This window comes from Oncorhynchus tshawytscha, linkage group LG31 (assembly GCF_018296145.1).
Source record: "Oncorhynchus tshawytscha isolate Ot180627B linkage group LG31, Otsh_v2.0, whole genome shotgun sequence".
Classification (NCBI taxonomy): domain Eukaryota; kingdom Metazoa; phylum Chordata; class Actinopteri; order Salmoniformes; family Salmonidae; genus Oncorhynchus; species Oncorhynchus tshawytscha.
Window position 1 is genome coordinate 30,393,775 of NC_056459.1, and position 18,238 is coordinate 30,412,012.

General features: G+C 46.3%; 1 protein-coding gene across 1 annotated transcript in view; it reads right to left on the reverse strand.

Annotated features, from left to right (window-relative positions):
* The window catches only part of LOC121841481 (peptidyl-prolyl cis-trans isomerase FKBP9-like), a 17,824-nt gene extending 4,816 nt beyond the window's left edge, over positions 1-13,008 (reverse strand). The window contains 4 exon segments of the mRNA XM_042310131.1: positions 1-23; positions 5,544-5,733; positions 8,389-8,534; positions 12,629-13,008. The exon segment at positions 1-23 is cut by the window's left edge and continues 123 nt beyond it. Coding sequence (XP_042166065.1) covers positions 1-23; positions 5,544-5,733; positions 8,389-8,534; positions 12,629-12,837 — 568 coding nt within the window. The 5' untranslated portion in view covers positions 12,838-13,008.
* Between the last annotated feature and the right edge of the window lie 5,230 nt (positions 13,009-18,238).

Below are 18,238 nucleotides of genomic sequence, written 5' to 3' on the forward strand. Positions count from 1 at the left end.
CGTAGGTACGCAAACGGGTGTGGCTACAGGGGTGGGACAGGGGGGGATGGGGAGGGAATGAGCAAATACGTCATAGAAGACAGACTAAATGTCACCCCCTCTCCTCTATCATCACCCTGTCTCCTCTATCATCACCCCCTCTCCTCTATCATCACCTCCCTCTCCTCTATCATCACCCTGTCTCCTCTATCATCACCTCCCTCTCCTCTATCATCACCTCCCTCTCCTCGATCATCACCTCCCTCTCCTCTATCAACACCCTGTCTCCTCTATCATCACCTCCCTCTCCTCTATCATCACCCCCTCTCCTCTATCATCACCCCCTTCTCCTCTATCATCACCCCCCCTCTCCTCTATCATCACCTCCCTCTCCTCTATCATCACCCCCTCTCCTCTATCATCACCCCCGTCTCCTCTATCATCACCCTGTCTCCTCTATCATCACCTCCCTCTCCTCTATCATCACCCTCTCTCCTCTATCATCACCCCCTCTCCTCTATCATCACCCCTCTCCTCTATCATCACCCCCTCTCCTCTATCATCACCCTCCTCCCCTCTATCATCACCTCCCTCTACTCTATCATCACCCCCTTCTCCTCTATCATCACCCTGTCTCCTCTATCATCACCTCCCTCTCCTCTATCATCACCTCCCTCTCCTCGATCATCACCTCCCTCTCCTCTATCATCACCCCCTCTCCTCTATCATCACCTCCCTCTCCTCTATCATCACCTCCCTCTCCTCTATCATCACCCCCTCTCCTCTATCATCACCCCCTTCTCCTCTATCATCACCCCCCTTCTCCTCTATCATCACCCCCTCTCCTCTATCATCACCTCCCTCTCCTCTATCATCACCTCCCTCTCCTCTATCATCACCCCCTCTCCTCTATCATCACCCTGTCTCCTCTATCATCACCTCCCTCTCCTCTATCATCACCTCCCTCTCCTCTATCATCACCCCCTCTCCTCTATCATCACCTCCCTCTCCTCTATCATCACCCCCTCTCCTCTATCATCACCCCCTTCTCCTCTATCATCACCCCCTTCTCCTCTATCATCACCCCCTCTCCTCTATCATCACCTCCCTCTCCTCTATCATCACCTCCCTCTCCTCTATCATCACCCCCTCTCCTCTATCATCACCCTGTCTCCTCTATCATCACCTCCCTCTCCTCTATCATCACCTCCCTCTCCTCTATCATCACCCCCTCTCCTCTATCATCACCCTGTCTCCTCTATCATCACCTCCCTCTCCTCTATCATCACCCTCCTCTCCTCTATCATCACCCTCCTCTCCTCTATCATCACCCTGTCTCCTCTATCATCACCTCCCTCTCCTCTATCATCACCCTCTCTCCTCTATCATCACCTCCCTCTCCTCTATCATCACCCCCTCTCCTCTATCATCACCCTCCTCCCCTCTATCATCACCCCCTCTCTCCTCTATCATCACCCTCCTCTCCTCTATCATCACCCTCCTCTCCTCTATCATCACCCCCTCTCCTCTATCATCACCCTCCTCTCCTCTATCATCACCCTCCTCTCCTCTATCATCACCCCCTCTCCTCTATCATCACCCCCTCTCCTCTATCATCACCCCCTTCTCCTCTATCATCACCCCCCTCTCCTCTATCATCACCTCTCTCTCCTCTATCATCACCTCTCTCTCCTCTATCATCACCTCTCTCTCCTCTATCATCACCCTCCTCTACTCTATCATCACCTCTCTCTCCTCTATCATCACCCTCCTCTACTCTATCATCACCTCTCTCTCCTCTATCATCACCCTCCTCTACTCTATCATCACCTCTCTCTCCTCTATCATCACCCTCCTCTACTCTATCATCACCTCTCTCTCCTCTATCATCACCCTCCTCTACTCTATCATCACCCTCTCCTCTATCATCACCTCTCTCTCCTCTATCATCACCCCCTCTCCTCTATCATCACCCCCTCTCCTCTATCATCACCCTCTCCTCTATCATCACCTCTCTCTCCTCTATCATCACCCTCCTCTACTCTATCATCACCTCTCTCTCCTCTATCATCACCCTCCTCTCCTCTATCATCACCCTCCTCTACTCTATCATCACCTCTCTCTCCTCTATCATCACCCCTCTCCTCTATCATCACCCCCTCTCCTCTATCATCACCACCCTCTCCTCTATCATCACCCCCCTCTCCTCTATCATCACCCTCCTCTCCTCTATCATCACCTCCCTCTCCTCTATCATCACCTCCATCTCCTCTATCATCACCCTCCTCTCCTCTATCATCACCCTCCTCCCCTCTATCATCACCTCCCTCTCCTCTATCATCACCTCTCTCTCCTCTATCATCACCCTCCTCTCCTCTATCATCACCTCCCTCTCCTCTATCATCACCTCTCTCTCCTCTATCATCACCCTCCTCTCCTCTATCATCACCCTGTCTCTTCTATCATCACCCTCCTCTACTCTATCATCACCCCCCTCTCCTCTATCATCACCCTCCTCTCCTCTATCATCACCCTCCTCTCCTCTATCATCACCCCTCTCCTCTATCATCACCCTCTCCTCTATCATCACCTCTCTCTCCTCTATCATCACCCTCCTCTACTCTATCATCACCTCTCTCTCCTCTATCATCACCCTCCTCTACTCTATCATCACCTCTCTCTCCTCTATCATCACCCTCCTCTACTCTATCATCACCTCTCTCTCCTCTATCATCACCTCTCTCTCCTCTATCATCACCCTCCTCTACTCTATCATCACCTCTCTCTCCTCTATCATCACCTCTCTCTCCTCTATCATCACCTCTCTCTCCTCTATCATCACCTCTCTCTCCTCTATCATCACCCTCCTCTACTCTATCATCACCTCTCTCTCCTCTATCATCACCCTCCTCTACTCTATCATCACCTCTCTCTCCTCTATACATCACCCTCCTCTACTCTATCATCACCTCTCTCTCCTCTATCATCACCCTCCTCTACTCTATCATCACCTCTCTCTCCTCTATCATCACCCTCCTCTACTCTATCATCACCCTCTCCTCTATCATCACCTCTCTCTCCTCTATCATCACCCCCTCTCCTCTATCATCACCCCCTCTCCTCTATCATCACCCTCTCCTCTATCATCACCTCTCTCTCCTCTATCATCACCCTCCTCTACTCTATCATCACCTCTCTCTCCTCTATCATCACCCTCCTCTCCTCTATCATCACCCTCCTCTACTCTATCATCACCTCTCTCTCCTCTATCATCACCCCTCTCCTCTATCATCACCCCCTCTCCTCTATCATCACCCCCTCTCCTCTATCATCACCCCCTCTCCTCTATCATCACCCTCCTCTCCTCTATCATCACCCTCCTCTCCTCTATCATCACCTCCCTCTCCTCTATCAACACCCTGTCTCCTCTATCATCACCTCCCTCTCTTCTATCATCACCCCCTCTCCTTCATCATCACCTCCCTCTCCTCTATCATCACCCTCCTCTACTCTATCATCACCTCTCTCTCCTCTATCATCACCTCTCTCTCCTCTATCATCACCCCCTCTCCTTCATCATCACCCCCTCTCTCTATCATCACCCCCCCTCCCTTCATCATCACCTCCCTCTCCTCTATCATCACCCCCTCTCCTCTATCATCACCCTCCTCTCCTCTATCATCACCTCTCTCTCCTCTATCATCACCCCCTCTCTCCTTCATCATCACCCCCTCTCCTCTATCATCACCCCCTCTCCTCTATCATCACCTCCCTCTCCTCTATCATCACCTCCCTCTCCTCTATCATCACCCCCTCTACTCTATCATCACCTCTCTCTCCTCTATCATCACCCCCTCTCCTTCATCATCACCCCCTCTCCTCTATCATCACCCCCTCTCCTTCATCATCACCCCCTCTCTAGTGTGTGTTAGTAGTGTGTAGTGTGTGTAGTGTGTGTTTGTAGTGTGTAGTGTGTGTTAGTAGTGTGTAGTGTGTGTAGTGTGTGTTAGTATTGTGTAGTGTGTGTTAGTAGTGTGCTAGTAGTGTGTAGTGTGTGTAGTGTGTAGTGTGTGTTAGTAGTGTGTAGTGTGTGTTAGTAGTGTGTGTTAGTAGTGTCTGTTAGTAGTGTGTAGTGTGTGTTAGTAGTGTGTAGTGTGTGTTAGTAGTGTGTAGTGTGTGTTAGTAGTGTGTGTTAGTAGTGTGTAGTGTCTGTTAGTAGTGTGTAGTGTGTGTTAGTAGTGTGTAGTGTGTGTTAGTAGTGTGTGTTAGTAGTGTGTAGTGTGTGTTAGTAGTGTGTGTTAGTAGTGTGTAGTGTGTGTAGTGTGTGTTAGTAATGTGTAGTGTGTGTTAGTAGTGTGTAGTGTGTGTTAGTAGTGTGTGTTAGTAGTGTGTGTGTGTGTTAGTATTGTGTAGTGTGTTAGTAGTGTGTGTTAGTAGTGTGTAGTGTGTGTTAGTAGTGTGTAGTGTGTGTTAGTAGTGTGTAGTGTGTGTTAGTAGTGTGTGTTAGTATTGTGTAGTGTGTGTTAGTAGTGTGTGTTAGTAGTGAGTAGTGTGTGTTAATAGTGTGTAGTGTGTGTAGTGTGTAGTGTGTGTAGTGTGTAGTGTGTTGTGTGTGTAGTGTGTAGTGTGTGTTAGTAGTGTGTAGTGTGTTAGTAGTGTGTGTTAGTAGTGTGTAGTGTGTGTTAGTATTGTGTGTTAGTATTGTGTAGTGTGTGTTAGTAGTGTGTGTTAGTAGCGTGTAGTGTGTAGTGTGTGTTAGTAGTGTGTGTAGTGTGTGTTAGTATTGTGTGTTAGTATTGTGTAGTGTGTGTTAGTAGTGTGTGTTAGTAGTGTGTGTTAGTAGTGTGTAGTGTGTGTTAGTAGTGTGTGTTAGTAGTGTGTAGTGTGTGTTAGTAGTGTGTAGTGTGTGTTAGTAGTGTGTGTTAGTAGTGTGTAGTGTGTGTTAGTAGTGTGTGTTAGTAGTGTGTATTAGTAGTGTGTGTTAGTAGTGTGTAGTGTGTGTTAGTAGTGTGTGTTAGTAGTGTGTGTTAGTAGTGTGTACTGTGTGTTAGTAGTGTGTGTTAGTAGTGTGTAGTGTGTGTTAGTAGTGTGTAGTGTGTGTTAGTAGTGTGTAGTGTGTGTTAGTAGTGTGTGTTAGTAGTGTGTAGTGTGTGTTAGTAGTGTGTGTTAGTAGTGTGTAGTGTGTGTTAGTAGTGTGTGTTAGTAGTGTGTGTTAGTAGTGTGTAGTGGGTGTTAGTAGTGTGTGTTAGTAGTGTGTAGTGTGTGTTAGCAGTGTGTGTTAGTAGTGTGTGTTAGTAGTGTGTAGTGTGTGTTAGTAGTGTGTGTTAGTAGTGTGTAGTGTGTAGTGTGTGTTAGTAGTGTGTAGTGTGTTAGTAGTGTGTTTTAGTAGTGTGTAGTGTGTGTTAGTAGTGTGTAGTGTGTGTTAGTAGTGTGTGTTAGTAGTGTGTGTTAGTAGTGTGTGTTAGTAGTGTGTGTTAGTAGTGTGTGTTAGTAGTGTGTGTTAGTAGTGTGTAGTGTGTGTTAGTAGTGTGTAGTGTGTGTTAGTAGTGTGTAGTGTGTCTCACCTGGAGTCAAACAGTGTTCCGTCCAGCAGTGTTCCGTTGTAGTGGTATCGTACGTAGTCTGACACCTCTACCTTCCTAGAGCAGTTCTCAGGGGTGTAGTACGTCTCACTCTGAACCCCGTCGTCAGGGTTCCACACGTCCAACAACAGAACGTCAAAATTGAGGATTGCGTCTGAAGGGATGACATCACCTGGATTAAGGAAGAATGACAGTTACACTTGATCTCTCTCTCTCTCTCTCTCTCTCTCTCTCTCTCTCTCTCTCTCTCTCTCTCTCTCTCTCTCTCTCTCTCTCTCTCTCTCTCTGTCTCTATGTTAGACTCGTCAGATGAACATGGAATGATTTCTTTGAAGGTACTTAATCACAGTTTATAAACAGGCCAAAGACATTGTTTTGGGGGGATGGGGGGAGGGAAGATGAGAGGAGGGGAAGAGGAAGGGAGGAGAAGGGGTAGAGAAGTTGAGGGTGGTTGTGATTCAATTCATACTGGTGAGTTGACAGTTGTTCTCTCTGCTGGCAAAGACTGCTTCTCCCTCCAACTCTCTGGCTCTCCCTCCCCGGCTCTCCCTCCCCGGCTCTCCCTCCCCGGCTCCCTCTCCCGGGCTCTCCCTCCCCGGCTCCCCCTCCCCTGCTCTTCCTCCCCGGCTCTCCCTCCCCGGCTCCCCTCCCCGGCTCCCCCTCCCGGCTCCCCTCTCCGGCTCCCCCTCCCCGGCTCAGTAGGCATTGCACTCAAAGAAATAGAGATGTTTAAAATGCCATGTTATGGCTATTATGCCTCTCTCACCCTCTCTCACCCTCTCTCTCTCTTCCACACACAAATCTATAGAAAAGACACCTACATTTACCTGTCCATACACGCCCCCTCCCCCCATCTCGCGTTCTCTCTCTTTACCGGTCTCTACATGTCAAGTCAGGCCACACATTCCTGTTCTAATCTCTCCTCGTGCAAAACCAACCAATCCGCTTGATGACCTCTTTATATGCACAACAACATGCTATTATACACACACACATACACTAATATGGACAAACACACTCCTGACACTGTGCTCTCCCCTGTAAACGAGGGTATCGCCTACAACAGGACTCCTCCTCTCTGTGTTAGTTGTAGAGGGTTGGTCTGAGCTTCTTGCAACACTAATCTGTCAACCAGCTGATTGATCTGATATTCAGTGACAGCAGCTAGCTCAGCCTGCCCTGTGCAAAGTAACAAACAGCTTGGCTCCAGGCAGCGCTCACTTCCTGGTCTGTGATGTCAGAGTGGGCCGATTCCACATGGAGCCGAGACCGCCCACTTCCTGTCCTCCTTCCTCTGTCTGTTTTATGAATACTGTACACAGACATGCTGTACACAGGCCTACACACAAACACATCCTCGTGCGACCCATAGACCCAACCGCCAACTGCATCCAGAGCCCAGAGCTACAGCTTCTACCTGTGTTCGTCATCACACAGACAAGACAGACCAATGTTTATAACCATGTTATAGGCCTACCGTAAGCTGTTATAACCATGGTATAGGCCTACCTTAAGCTATGTTATAACCATGTTATGGGCCTACCGTAAGCTGTTATAACCATGTTATAGGCCTACCGTAAGCTGTTATAACCATGGTATAGGCCTACCTTAAGCTATGTTATAACCATGTTATGGGCCTACCGTAAGCTGTTATAACCATGTTATAGGCCTACCGTAAGCTATGTTATAACCATGTTATGGGCCTACCGTAAGCTATGTTATAACCATGTTATGGGCCTACCATAAGCTATGTTATAACCATGTTATAGGCCTACCATAAGCTATGTTATAACCATGTTATAGGCCTACCGTAAGCTATGTTATAACCATGTTATGGGCCTACCGTAAGCTGTGTTATAACCATGTTATGGGCCTACCGTAAGCTATGTTATAACCATGTTATGGGCCTACCGTAAGTTATTATAACCATGTTATGGGCCTACCGTAAGCTGTTATAACCATGTTATAGGCCTCCCGTAAGCTATGTTATAACCATGTTATGGGCCTACCGTAAGCTGTTATAACCATGTTATAGGCCTACCGTAAGCTGTTATAACCATGTTATGGGCCTACCGTAAGCTATGTTATAACCACGTTAAAAGCTATGATTTCACAATGTTGGGAGCTAAACACAGATTACAGGTGCGGCAGGTAGCCTAGTGGTTAGAGCGTAGAACTAGTAACCGAAAGGTTACTGGATCGAATCCCTGAGCTGACAAGGTAAAAATCTGTCGTCCTGCCCCTGAACAAGGCAGTTAACCCACTGTTCCCCGGTAGGCCGTCATTGTAAATAAGAATTTGTTCCTAACTGACTTTGCCTTAGTTAAATAAAGGTTCAATCAAATGTAAATGAATAAGTGAAAGATGATCAGTTGAGTACATGTAGATGTAGATGTAGATGTAGGTGTACATGTAGATGTAGGTGTAGATGTAGATGTAGATGTAGGTGTAGATGTGTAGATGTAGGTGTAGATGTAGATGTAGGTGTAGATGTAGGTGTAGATGTAGATGTAGGTGTAGATGTAGATGTAGATGTAGGTGTAGATGTAGGTGTAGATGTAGATGTAGATGTAGATGTAGGTGTAGATGTAGGTGTAGATGTAGGTGTAGATGTAGGTGTAGGTGTAGATGTAGATGTAGATGTAGATGTAGATGTAGATGTAGATGTAGGTGTAGATGTAGATGTAGATGTTGATGTAGATGTTGATTGATTAGAGAAGAGCTGAGATCTATTTTCTCCCAAACCTCACGTATAAAGTTGAATAAGTTCCATTGGGTTTGGTAAACTATGTTCTATGTCATGTCATAGGTTATGTTATGAGCTTACCGTATCCTTCCTTCCCATAGGCCAGTTGTGGGGGGATGGTGACCAGGCGTCTCTCGTTGACACACATCCCTACCAGAGCTCTGTCCATCCCTTCAATCAGCTGCTTCTTACCCACATAAACATTGTAGGTGCTACCGCGGTCATAGCTGCAACGCACACACACACACACACACACACACACACACACACACACACACATACACACACACAACATTATGGGAGCTGCCAAAATCTCAAGCAAAAAAGACAGAAAGAGAAGAAACAAGGAAAACACTAATTTACTCAGTCAGTCAGTCAGTGAGTTAGTCAGTCAGTCAGTGAGTCAGTCAGTCAGTGAGTTAGTCAGTCAGCCAGTGAGTCAGTCAGTCAGTGAGTTAGTCAGTCAGTGAGTCAGCCAGTCAGTCAGTCAGTCATATGTAGCTCTCTGTCCAGTCAGTCAGTCAGTCAGCCAGTCAGTCAGTCAGTCATATGTAGATCTCTGTCCAGTCAGTCAGTCATATGTAGCTCTCTGTCCAGTCAGTCAGTCAGTCAGTCATATGTAGCTCTCTGTCCAGTCAGTCAGTGAGTCATATGTAGCTCTCTGTCCAGTCAGTGAGTCAGTCAGTCAGTGAGTTAGTCAGTCAGTGAGTCAGTCAGTCAGTGAGTTAGTCAGTCAGTGAGTCAGTCAGTCAGTGAGTTAGTCAGTCAGTGAGTCAGCCAGTCAGTCAGTCAGTCATATGTAGCTCTCTGTCCAGTCAGTCAGTCAGTCAGCCAGTCAGTCAGTCAGTCATATGTAGATCTCTGTCCAGTCAGTCAGTCATATGTAGCTCTCTGTCCAGTCAGTCAGTCAGTCAGTCATATGTAGCTCTCTGTCCAGTCAGTCAGTGAGTCATATGTAGCTCTCTGTCCAGTCAGTGAGTCAGCCAGTCAGTCAGTCAGTCAGTCAGTGAGTCATATGTAGCTCTCTGTCCAGTCAGTCAGTCAGTCATATGTAGCTCTCTGTCCAGTCAGTCAGTCAGTCAGTCAGTCAGTGAGTCATATGTAGCTCTCTGTCCAGTCAGTCATTCAGTCAGTCAGCCAGTCAGTCAGTCAGTCAGCCAGTCAGTCGGCCAGCCAGTCAGTCATATGTAGCTCTCTGTCCAGTCAGCCATCATTGCTTGGCTCTGGTGGGACTAAATAACATGCCGCGTCACCAGGTCTGAACTAGTACACCGGCCAACCACATCTCAGTGCACATCGATGCTGAAACCTACTGGTCTACTTCAGCCCAACAGTTTGCATGAATGACTGAATGACCTACTAATGAGATGTTTAACCTGATCAGCTTGCTGGCCTTGCATGACCTACAGTCACACACCTGGAGGTTATACCTGTGTGTTCATGGTCTACACTCACACACCTGGAGGTTATACCTGTGTGTTCATGGTCTACACTCACACACCTGGAGGTTATACCTGTGTGTTCATGGTCTACAGTCACACACCTGGAGGTTATACCTGTGTGTTCATGGCCTACAGCGGGACAAGTATACAGTATTATCAGCCGGTGTATTTAGTAGCAGGAGAGATAGATCTAGCTGGTCTGTCATAATAAAGTAGAGACAGTAGATCTAGCTGGTCTGTCATAATAAAGTAGAGACAGTAGATCTAGCTGGTCTGTCATAATAAAGTAGAGACAGTAGATCTAGCTGGTCTGTCATAATATAATAGAGACAGTAGATATAGCTGGTCTGTCATAATATAATAGAGACAGTAGATGCAGCTGGTCTGTCATAATAAAGTAGAGACAGTAGATCTAGCTGGTCTGGCATAATATAATAGAGACAGTAGATGCAGCTGGTCTGTCATAAAGTAGAGACAGTAGATCTAGCTGGTCTGTCATAATAAAGTAGAGACAGTAGATCTAGCTGGTCTGTCATAATATAATAGAGACAGTAGATATAGCTGGTCTGTCATAATATAATAGAGACAGTAGATGCAGCTGGTCTGTCATAAAGTAGAGATAGTAGATCTAGCTGGTCTTTCATAATATAATAGAGACAGTAGATGCAGCTGGTCTGTCATAAAGTAGAGATAGTAGATCTAGCTGGTATGTAATAATAAAGTAGAGATAGTAGATCTAGCTGGTCTTTCATAATATAATAGAGACAGTAGATGCAGCTGGTCTGTCATAAAGTAGAGATAGTAGATCTAGCTGGTCTGTCATAATATAATAGAGACAGTAGATGCAGCTGGTCTGTCATAAAGTAGAGATAGTAGATCTAGCTGGTCTGTCATAATATAATAGAGACAGTAGATGCAGCTGCTCTGTCATAATAAAGTAGAGATAGTAGATCTAGCTGGTCTTTCATAATATAATAGAGACAGTAGATGCAGCTGGTCTGTCATAAAGTAGAGATAGTAGATCTAGCTGGTCTGTCATAATATAATAGAGACAGTAGATCTAGCTGGTCTGTCATAATATAATAGAGACAGTAGATCTAGCTGGTCTGTCATAATATAATAGAGACAGTAGATGCAGCTGGTCTGTCATATTAAAGTAGAGACAGTAGATGCAGCTGGTACCTCATAATATAATAGAGACAGTAGATGCAGCTGGTACCTCATAATATAATAGAGACAGTAGATGCAGCTGGTCTGTCATAAAGTAGAGACAGTAGATGCAGCTGGTACCTCGTAATATAATAGAGACAGTAGATGCAGCTGGTCTGTCATAAAGTAGAGACAGTAGATGCAGCTGGTACCTCGTAATATAATAGAGACAGTAGATGCAGCTGGTCTGTCATAAAGTAGAGACAGTAGATGCAGCTGGTACCTCGTAATATAATAGAGACAGTAGATGCAGCTGGTCTGTCATAAAGTAGAGACAGTAGATGCAGCTGGTCTGTCATAAAGTAGAGACAGTAGATCTAGCTGGTCTGTCATAATAAAGTAGAGACAGTAGATGCAGCTGGTCTGTCATAAAGTAGAGACAGTAGATGCAGCTGGTACCTCGTAATATAATAGAGACAGTAGATGCAGCTGGTACCTCGTAATATAATAGAGACAGTAGATCTAGCTGGTCTGTCATAAAGTAGAGACAGTAGATCTAGCTGGTCTGTCATAAAGTAGAGACAGTAGATGCAGCTGGTACCTCATAATATAATAGAGACAGTAGATGCAGCTGGTCTGTCATAAAGTAGAGACAGTAGATGCAGCTGGTCTGTCATAAAGTAGAGACAGTAGATGCAGCTGGTCTGTCATAAAGTAGAGACAGTAGATGCAGCTGGTCTGTCATAAAGTAGAGACAGTAGATGCAGCTGGTACCTCGTAATATAATAGAGACAGTAGATCTAGCTGGTCTGTCATAAAGTAGAGACAGTAGATGCAGCTGGTCTGTCATAAAGTAGAGACAGTAGATGCAGCTGGTACCTCATAATATAATAGAGACAGTAGATGCAGCTGGTCTGTCATAAAGTAGAGACAGTAGATCTAGCTGGTCTGTCATAAAGTAGAGACAGTAGATGCAGCTGGTCTGTCATAAAGTAGAGACAGTAGATCTAGCTGGTCTGTCATAATAAAGTAGAGACAGTAGATGCAGCTGGTACCTCGTAATATAATAGAGACAGTAGATGCAGCTGGTACCTCGTAATATAATAGAGACAGTAGATGCAGCTGGTCTGTCATAAAGTAGAGACAGTAGATGCAGCTGGTACCTCGTAATATAATAGAGACAGTAGATGCAGCTGGTACCTCGTAATATAATAGAGACAGTAGATGCAGCTGGTACCTCGTAATATAATAGAGACAGTAGATGCAGCTGGTACCTCGTAATATAATAGAGACAGTAGATGCAGCTGGTACCTCGTAATATAATAGGAACTGTTTTCTCTGAAGTGATATGTTAAATTCAGGTATTATTCAGTTCAGGCTTGGAGACTGAAGCAGAGTCTGTCTCTCTCTGAACATCTCTCTCTCTCTCTGACTGAACTGCTCCCCCCCCCAATTCAATTCAAAGGGCTTTAATGGCATGGGAAACATTGTTTACATTACCAAAGCAAGTGAAATTGATAATAAACAAAAGTGAAATAATCAATCAAAAATGAACAGTAAACATTACAATCTCTCCATCTCTCTCTCTCTCTCTCTCTCTCTCTCTCTGCCTGCGTGGCTGTTTGGGCGACCCGGTAATAAAACGTGCACATGAGTTTATAGACGTGCACGCCACTCACTGCATGCAGGAACTGCAGGAAGGTAGAGGGAAAGAAAAGAAAAAACGATACCTGGAGTCAAACTTCTTTCCATCGGGGAACATGCCGTTATAGTGGTAACGGACATAGTCCCCTACTTTCACAGCGCGCCCGCACTGCTCCGGCACGAACGTTTTCTCAATCACGATGTCATCTAACGGTACCGGAGGGGCGTCACAGGCGGCAAACGCCACCAGAACCGCCAGATAGATCATCCCGTGCACGCACTGGTTCATTTTCATAGCACTACCCTTTACCAACAAAAATTAAGGTGGATAACCGTGACTTTTACGATTGCTATTGGTCTCTTTTTCACTCTCGCAGGTTGTTTCGGTTCCTCTGATCTTCTTCTTCCCGTTCTGTCTTCTTCCCTTGATCCCAGTCCGTTCTTGGTTTAATAGAATGGGCGCAGGCGCAGTAGCACACAGCAGATGTGTTGACGTGGAAACGGAGGGCCCAGTAGTCAGGGCGGCAGACCAAATAGACTGCATCACTACTGCAAGACCCCCACAAGACCACCAGACACAAATGCATTACTGTAGAAGAGTTTACATTGACACATGTAGCCTATATAGGCAAATACAGTTTGAGGGGATATTTCATGCTGGGCTATGACGGGGTGGGGGTGTGGTGGTCAGTGTGTAAGTATTTTTCAGGGGATATTTCTCCCCCCCCTTTAGCTCTCTGGAATGTCTCGACGTGGCAGGGGAGAGGGAAAGCCGCAGGCTACAGGGACAATTCGAATTAGTGGGTGATAGAATATGCTACTTTTCTAACATATAATCTATACTAAACATATAGCCGAACACAACCGAACAAGCAATTTCATGTTGCCTATTGAAAGTTGTAAACTCACCATTCACCTGGCCACTACTCATTGTCTCTGCGTGAAAGCAATCACATTCCGTTGTGTGGCAATTTGGAATTTGGTTTGGGGTGCAATAATGGAAAACACTTAATCTGTGACTTTGTGACACTCATTTACATAGAGGTTAATAAACTACGGGTTAGTGCAGTGGTGTGGTTTTCCTCAACCAGTAATTAGGGGAGGTGCACGGAGCCCTGCCCGGAGTAGTCCGGGGAGGGAGAGTTGTGTCGGGATAAATGGTGGGGGTAGAGGCGGTCCCTGTCCCACGCAAGGCACAGAGCAGAATAGAATAGAGACGTAGATTTAGGCCATCCGTCCAACCTTTACACACAAACTAAATATGGCAACCTCCAGCACTCTCTCTTCTATTCGCGTTTTCAGTTAATACGAGAAAAACAGCTTTACGAGTTTCCCGCGACATGACGGGTAGACTCCGCGTAGAAATACTACGCTGGATCAGTACACCGGAGAGAAATGGCAGGAGACAGTAGACTACCTCGAGGTGTCTCTCCGGTTGTACCGACTGCTCGGGGACAGCGAGGCCTTCTGCCAATTCAACTGCAGCTCCGTGCAGATGGAGAACGAGGATGAGTTTACCGACTTCCCAGAGCTGCGAATGATCGGTAACGTTATGAAGAGGGTGGGCGCAGTGACTGAAGCTTTGTAAACAGCGGCTGCCCGCCTTCAGACAGACCATGCCCAGCCGGGACACCGTGGAAGCGTTTGAGAAACGAGAACCCTATAAATACCTGCAGTTCGCCTACTTCAAAGTGAATGAAATCAAGTGCTGTTCTCTGCTGTATGGAACAGAGGAGCGCTGATCTCAATCTGTAGAGCTGCCTGTCTCTTAAAAAACAACTAGAACTGAATACGTTTGGTATATAAAAAAGTCATTTTTAAATTGCAATTTATATATTTTTAAAAGTGTTTGAAGTGTTTGAAGTGTTTTTCAATTACTTTTGGAACCATGTAGATGAGTGTACATTCTTACAAAAAAGGGTTCTGGATAGAACCAAAAAAGGTAATAAGGTTCTAAACTCAGCAAAAAAAGAAACGTCCCTTTTCCAGGACCCTGTCTTTCAAAGATACATCATAAAAATCCAAATAACTTCACAGATCTTCATTGTAGGTTTAAAAACTGTTTCCCATGCTTGTTCAATGAACCATAAACAATTAATGAATGTTGTTAAGACACTAACAGTTTACAGAGGTAGGCAATTAAGGTCATAGTTATGAAAACTTAGGACACTAAAGAGGCCTTTCTACTGAAATACCAAAAGAAAGATGCCCAGAGTCCCTGCTCGTCTGCGTGAACATGCCTTAGGCATGCTGCAAGGAGCCATGAGGACTGCAGATGTGGCCAGGGACCTCACTTCATATTCATCGCCAGACCCACTGGCTCCAGGTCATCTATAAGTCTTTGCTAGGTAAAGCTCCGCCTTACCTCAGCTCACTGGTAACGATAACAACACCCACCCGTAGCACGCGCTCCAGCAGGTATATTTCACTGATCATCCCCAAAGCCAACACCTCATTTGGCTGCCTTTCCTCCCTGTTCTCTGCTGCCAATGACTGGAACGAATTGCAAAATCGCTGAAGTTGGAGACTTATATTTCCCTCACTAACTTTAAACATCAGCTATCTGAGCAGCTAACCGATCGCTGCAGCTGTACATAGTCCATCTGTGAATAGACAATCCAATATATCTACCTCATCCCCATATTGTTTTTGTATGTACTTTTCTGCTCTTTTGCACACCAGTATATCTACTTGCACATCATCATCTGCACATCTATCACTCCAATGTTAATTTGCTAAATTGTAATTACTTCGCTACTATGGCCTATTTATGGCCTTACCTCCTGAAGCTAATTTGCACACACTGTATATTTAAAAAAAAATAATAATAATTAAAATGATATTGTGTTATTGACTGTACGTTGGTTTATTCCATGTGTAACTCTATGTTGTTGTTTGTGTCTCACTGCTTTGCTTTATCTTGGCAGGTCGCAGTTGTAAATGACAACTTGTTCTCAACAGGCCTTGAGAACAAACCTAGATGCGGTTAGGGGAAAGCTGCTTTATAATGATCTCCATGGGTTAGATGGGGTTAGGGGAAAGCTGCTTTATAATGATCTCCATGGGTTAGATGGGGTTAGGGGAAAGCTGCTCTATAATGATCTCCACGGGTTAGATGGGGTTAGGGGAAAGCTGCTTTATAATGATCTCCATGGGTTAGATGGGGTTAGGGGAAAGCTGCTTTATAATGATCTCCATGGGTTAGATGGGGTTAGGGGAAAGCTGCTTTATAATGATCTCCGTGGGTTAGATGGGGTTAGGGGAAAGCTGCTTTATAATGATCTCCATGGGTTAGATGGGGTTAGGGGAAAGCTGCTTTATAATGATCTCCATGGGTTAGATGGGGTTAGGGGAAAGCTGCTTTATAATGATCTCCATGGGTTAGATGGGGTTAGGGGAAAGCTGCTCTATAATGATATAATGATATAATAAAATGTCAAATTTTGATTCTGGGAGTGCTCTGGGGTTCGGTGTTCTGGTACTTTGGTGTTCTGTGTTCTGGTGCTCTGGTGTTCTGTGTTCTGGTGCTCTGGTGTTCTGTGTTCTGGTGCTCTGGTATTCTGTGTTCTGATGCTCTGGTGTTCTGTGTTCTGGTGTTCCGGTGCTCTGGTGTTCCGGTGCTCTGTGTTCCAGTGCTCTGGTGTTCCGGTGCTCGGTGTTCCGGTGCTCTGGTGTTCCGGTGCTCTGGTGTTCCGGTGCTCTGTGTTCCGGTGCTCTGGTGTTCCGGTGCTCTGTGTTCCGGTGCTCTGGTGTTCCGGTGCTCTGTGTTCCGGTGCTCTGGTGTTCCGGTGCTCTGTGATCCGGTACTTTGGTGTTCTGTGTTCTGGTGCTCTGGTGTTCTGTGTTCTGGTGCTCTGGTGTTCTGTGTTCTGGTGCTCTGGTGTTCTGTGTTCTGATGCTCTGGTGTTCTGTGTTCTGGTGTTTTCCGGTGCTCTGTGTTCCGGTGCTCTGGTGTTCCGGTGCTCTGGTGTTCCGGTGCTCTGGTGTTCCGGTGCTCTGTGTTCCAGTGCTCTGGTGTTCCGGTGCTCTGTGTTCCGGTGCTCTGGTGTTCCGGTGCTCTGTGTGTGCTCTGGTGTTCCGGTGCTCTGGTGTTCCGGTGCTCTGTGTTCCGGTGTGGTGTTCCGGTGCTCTGTGTTCCGGTGCTCTGTGTTCCGGTGCTCTGGTGTGCTCTGTGTTCCGGTGCTCTGGTGTTCCGGTGCTCTGTGTTCCGGTGCTCTGGTGTTCTGTGTTCTGCTCTGTGTTCCGTGCTCTGGTGTTCCGGTGCTCTGTGTTCCGGTGCTCTGTGTTCCGTGCTCTGGTGTTCCGGTGCTCTGGTGTTCCGGTGCTCTGCTCTGTGTTCCGGTGCTCTGTGTTCCAGTGCTCTGGTGTTCCGGTGCTTGGTGTTCCGGTGCTCTGGTGTTCCGGTGCTCTGGTGTTCCAGTGCTCTGTGTTCCGGTGCTCTGGTGTTCCGGTGCTCTGGTGTTCCGGTGCTCTGGTGTTCTGGTGCTCTGGTGTTCTGGGGGCTCTGTGTTCTGTGTTCTGGTGCTCTGTGTTCTGTGTTCTGGTGCTCTGTGTTCCGGTGCTCTGTGTTCTGTGTTCTGGTGCTCTGTGTTCTGGTGCGCTGTGTTCTGTGCTCTGGTGTTCTTGTGTTCTGTGTTCTTGTGCTCTATGTTCTGGTTCTCTGTGTTCGGTGTTCTGTGTTCTGTGTTCTGGTGCTCTGTGTTCTGTGTTCTGGTCTTCTGGTCTTCTAATCTAGTTACAATGAATGTGTTGTAATGTTGTGTTACTGTATCACCATGTGTTGTTGTTTCAGATGTTGTTCGTGCGAGCGGTGCGGGCGTATAACGGTGATAACTACCGTAGGTCACTGTCAGACATGGAGCTGGCTCTGAGGGGCTTCTTCAAGGTCTACGAGGAGTGTCTGGCTGCTTCAGAAGGAGCCAGGGAGGTCAGAGACGTTAAATACTTCTACCCCTCCATCTCAGGTGAGTCTTGATTTCTACCCCTCCATCTCAGGTGAGTCTTTATTTCTACCCCTCCATCTCAGGTGAGTCTTTATTTCTACCCCTCCATCTCAGGTGAGTCTTTATTTCTACTCCTCCATCTCAGGTGAGTCTTTATTTCTACCCCATCCATCTCAGGTCAGTCTTTATTTCTACCCCTCCATCTTAGGTCAGTCTTTATTTCTACCCCTCCATCGCAGGTCAGTCTTTATTTCTACCCCTCCATCGCAGGTGAGTCTTTATTTCTACCCCTCCATCTCAGGTGAGTCTTTATTTCTACCCCTCCATCTCAGGTGAGTCTTTATTTCTACCCCTCCATCTCAGGTGAGTCTTTATTTCTACCCCTCCATCTCAGGTGTGTCTTTATTTCTACCCCTCCATCTCAGGTGAGTCTTTATTTCTACCCCTCCATCGCAGGTGAGTCTTTATTTCTACCCCTCCATCTCAGGTCTGTCTCTCTGTTAAGAAATCCCTCCATCAACATGTCCCTCTTTTATCCCTGCAACATAGGTGAACTTATCTGTCCAAATATCAACCAAAGCTTTTGAGTTTCAGAACAGGTCACTCATCATGTAAATTCCTTTTCCCTCCTCCTCCTCCTCTCTCGCTTCTCTCTCTCTCCCTCCTTTCTTCCTGTCTCTCTGCCTCTCTCCTTCCTTCCCTCTCTCTCTCCCTCTCTCCCTCCCAGACCACTAGACAGAGGTGTTGGAGAGG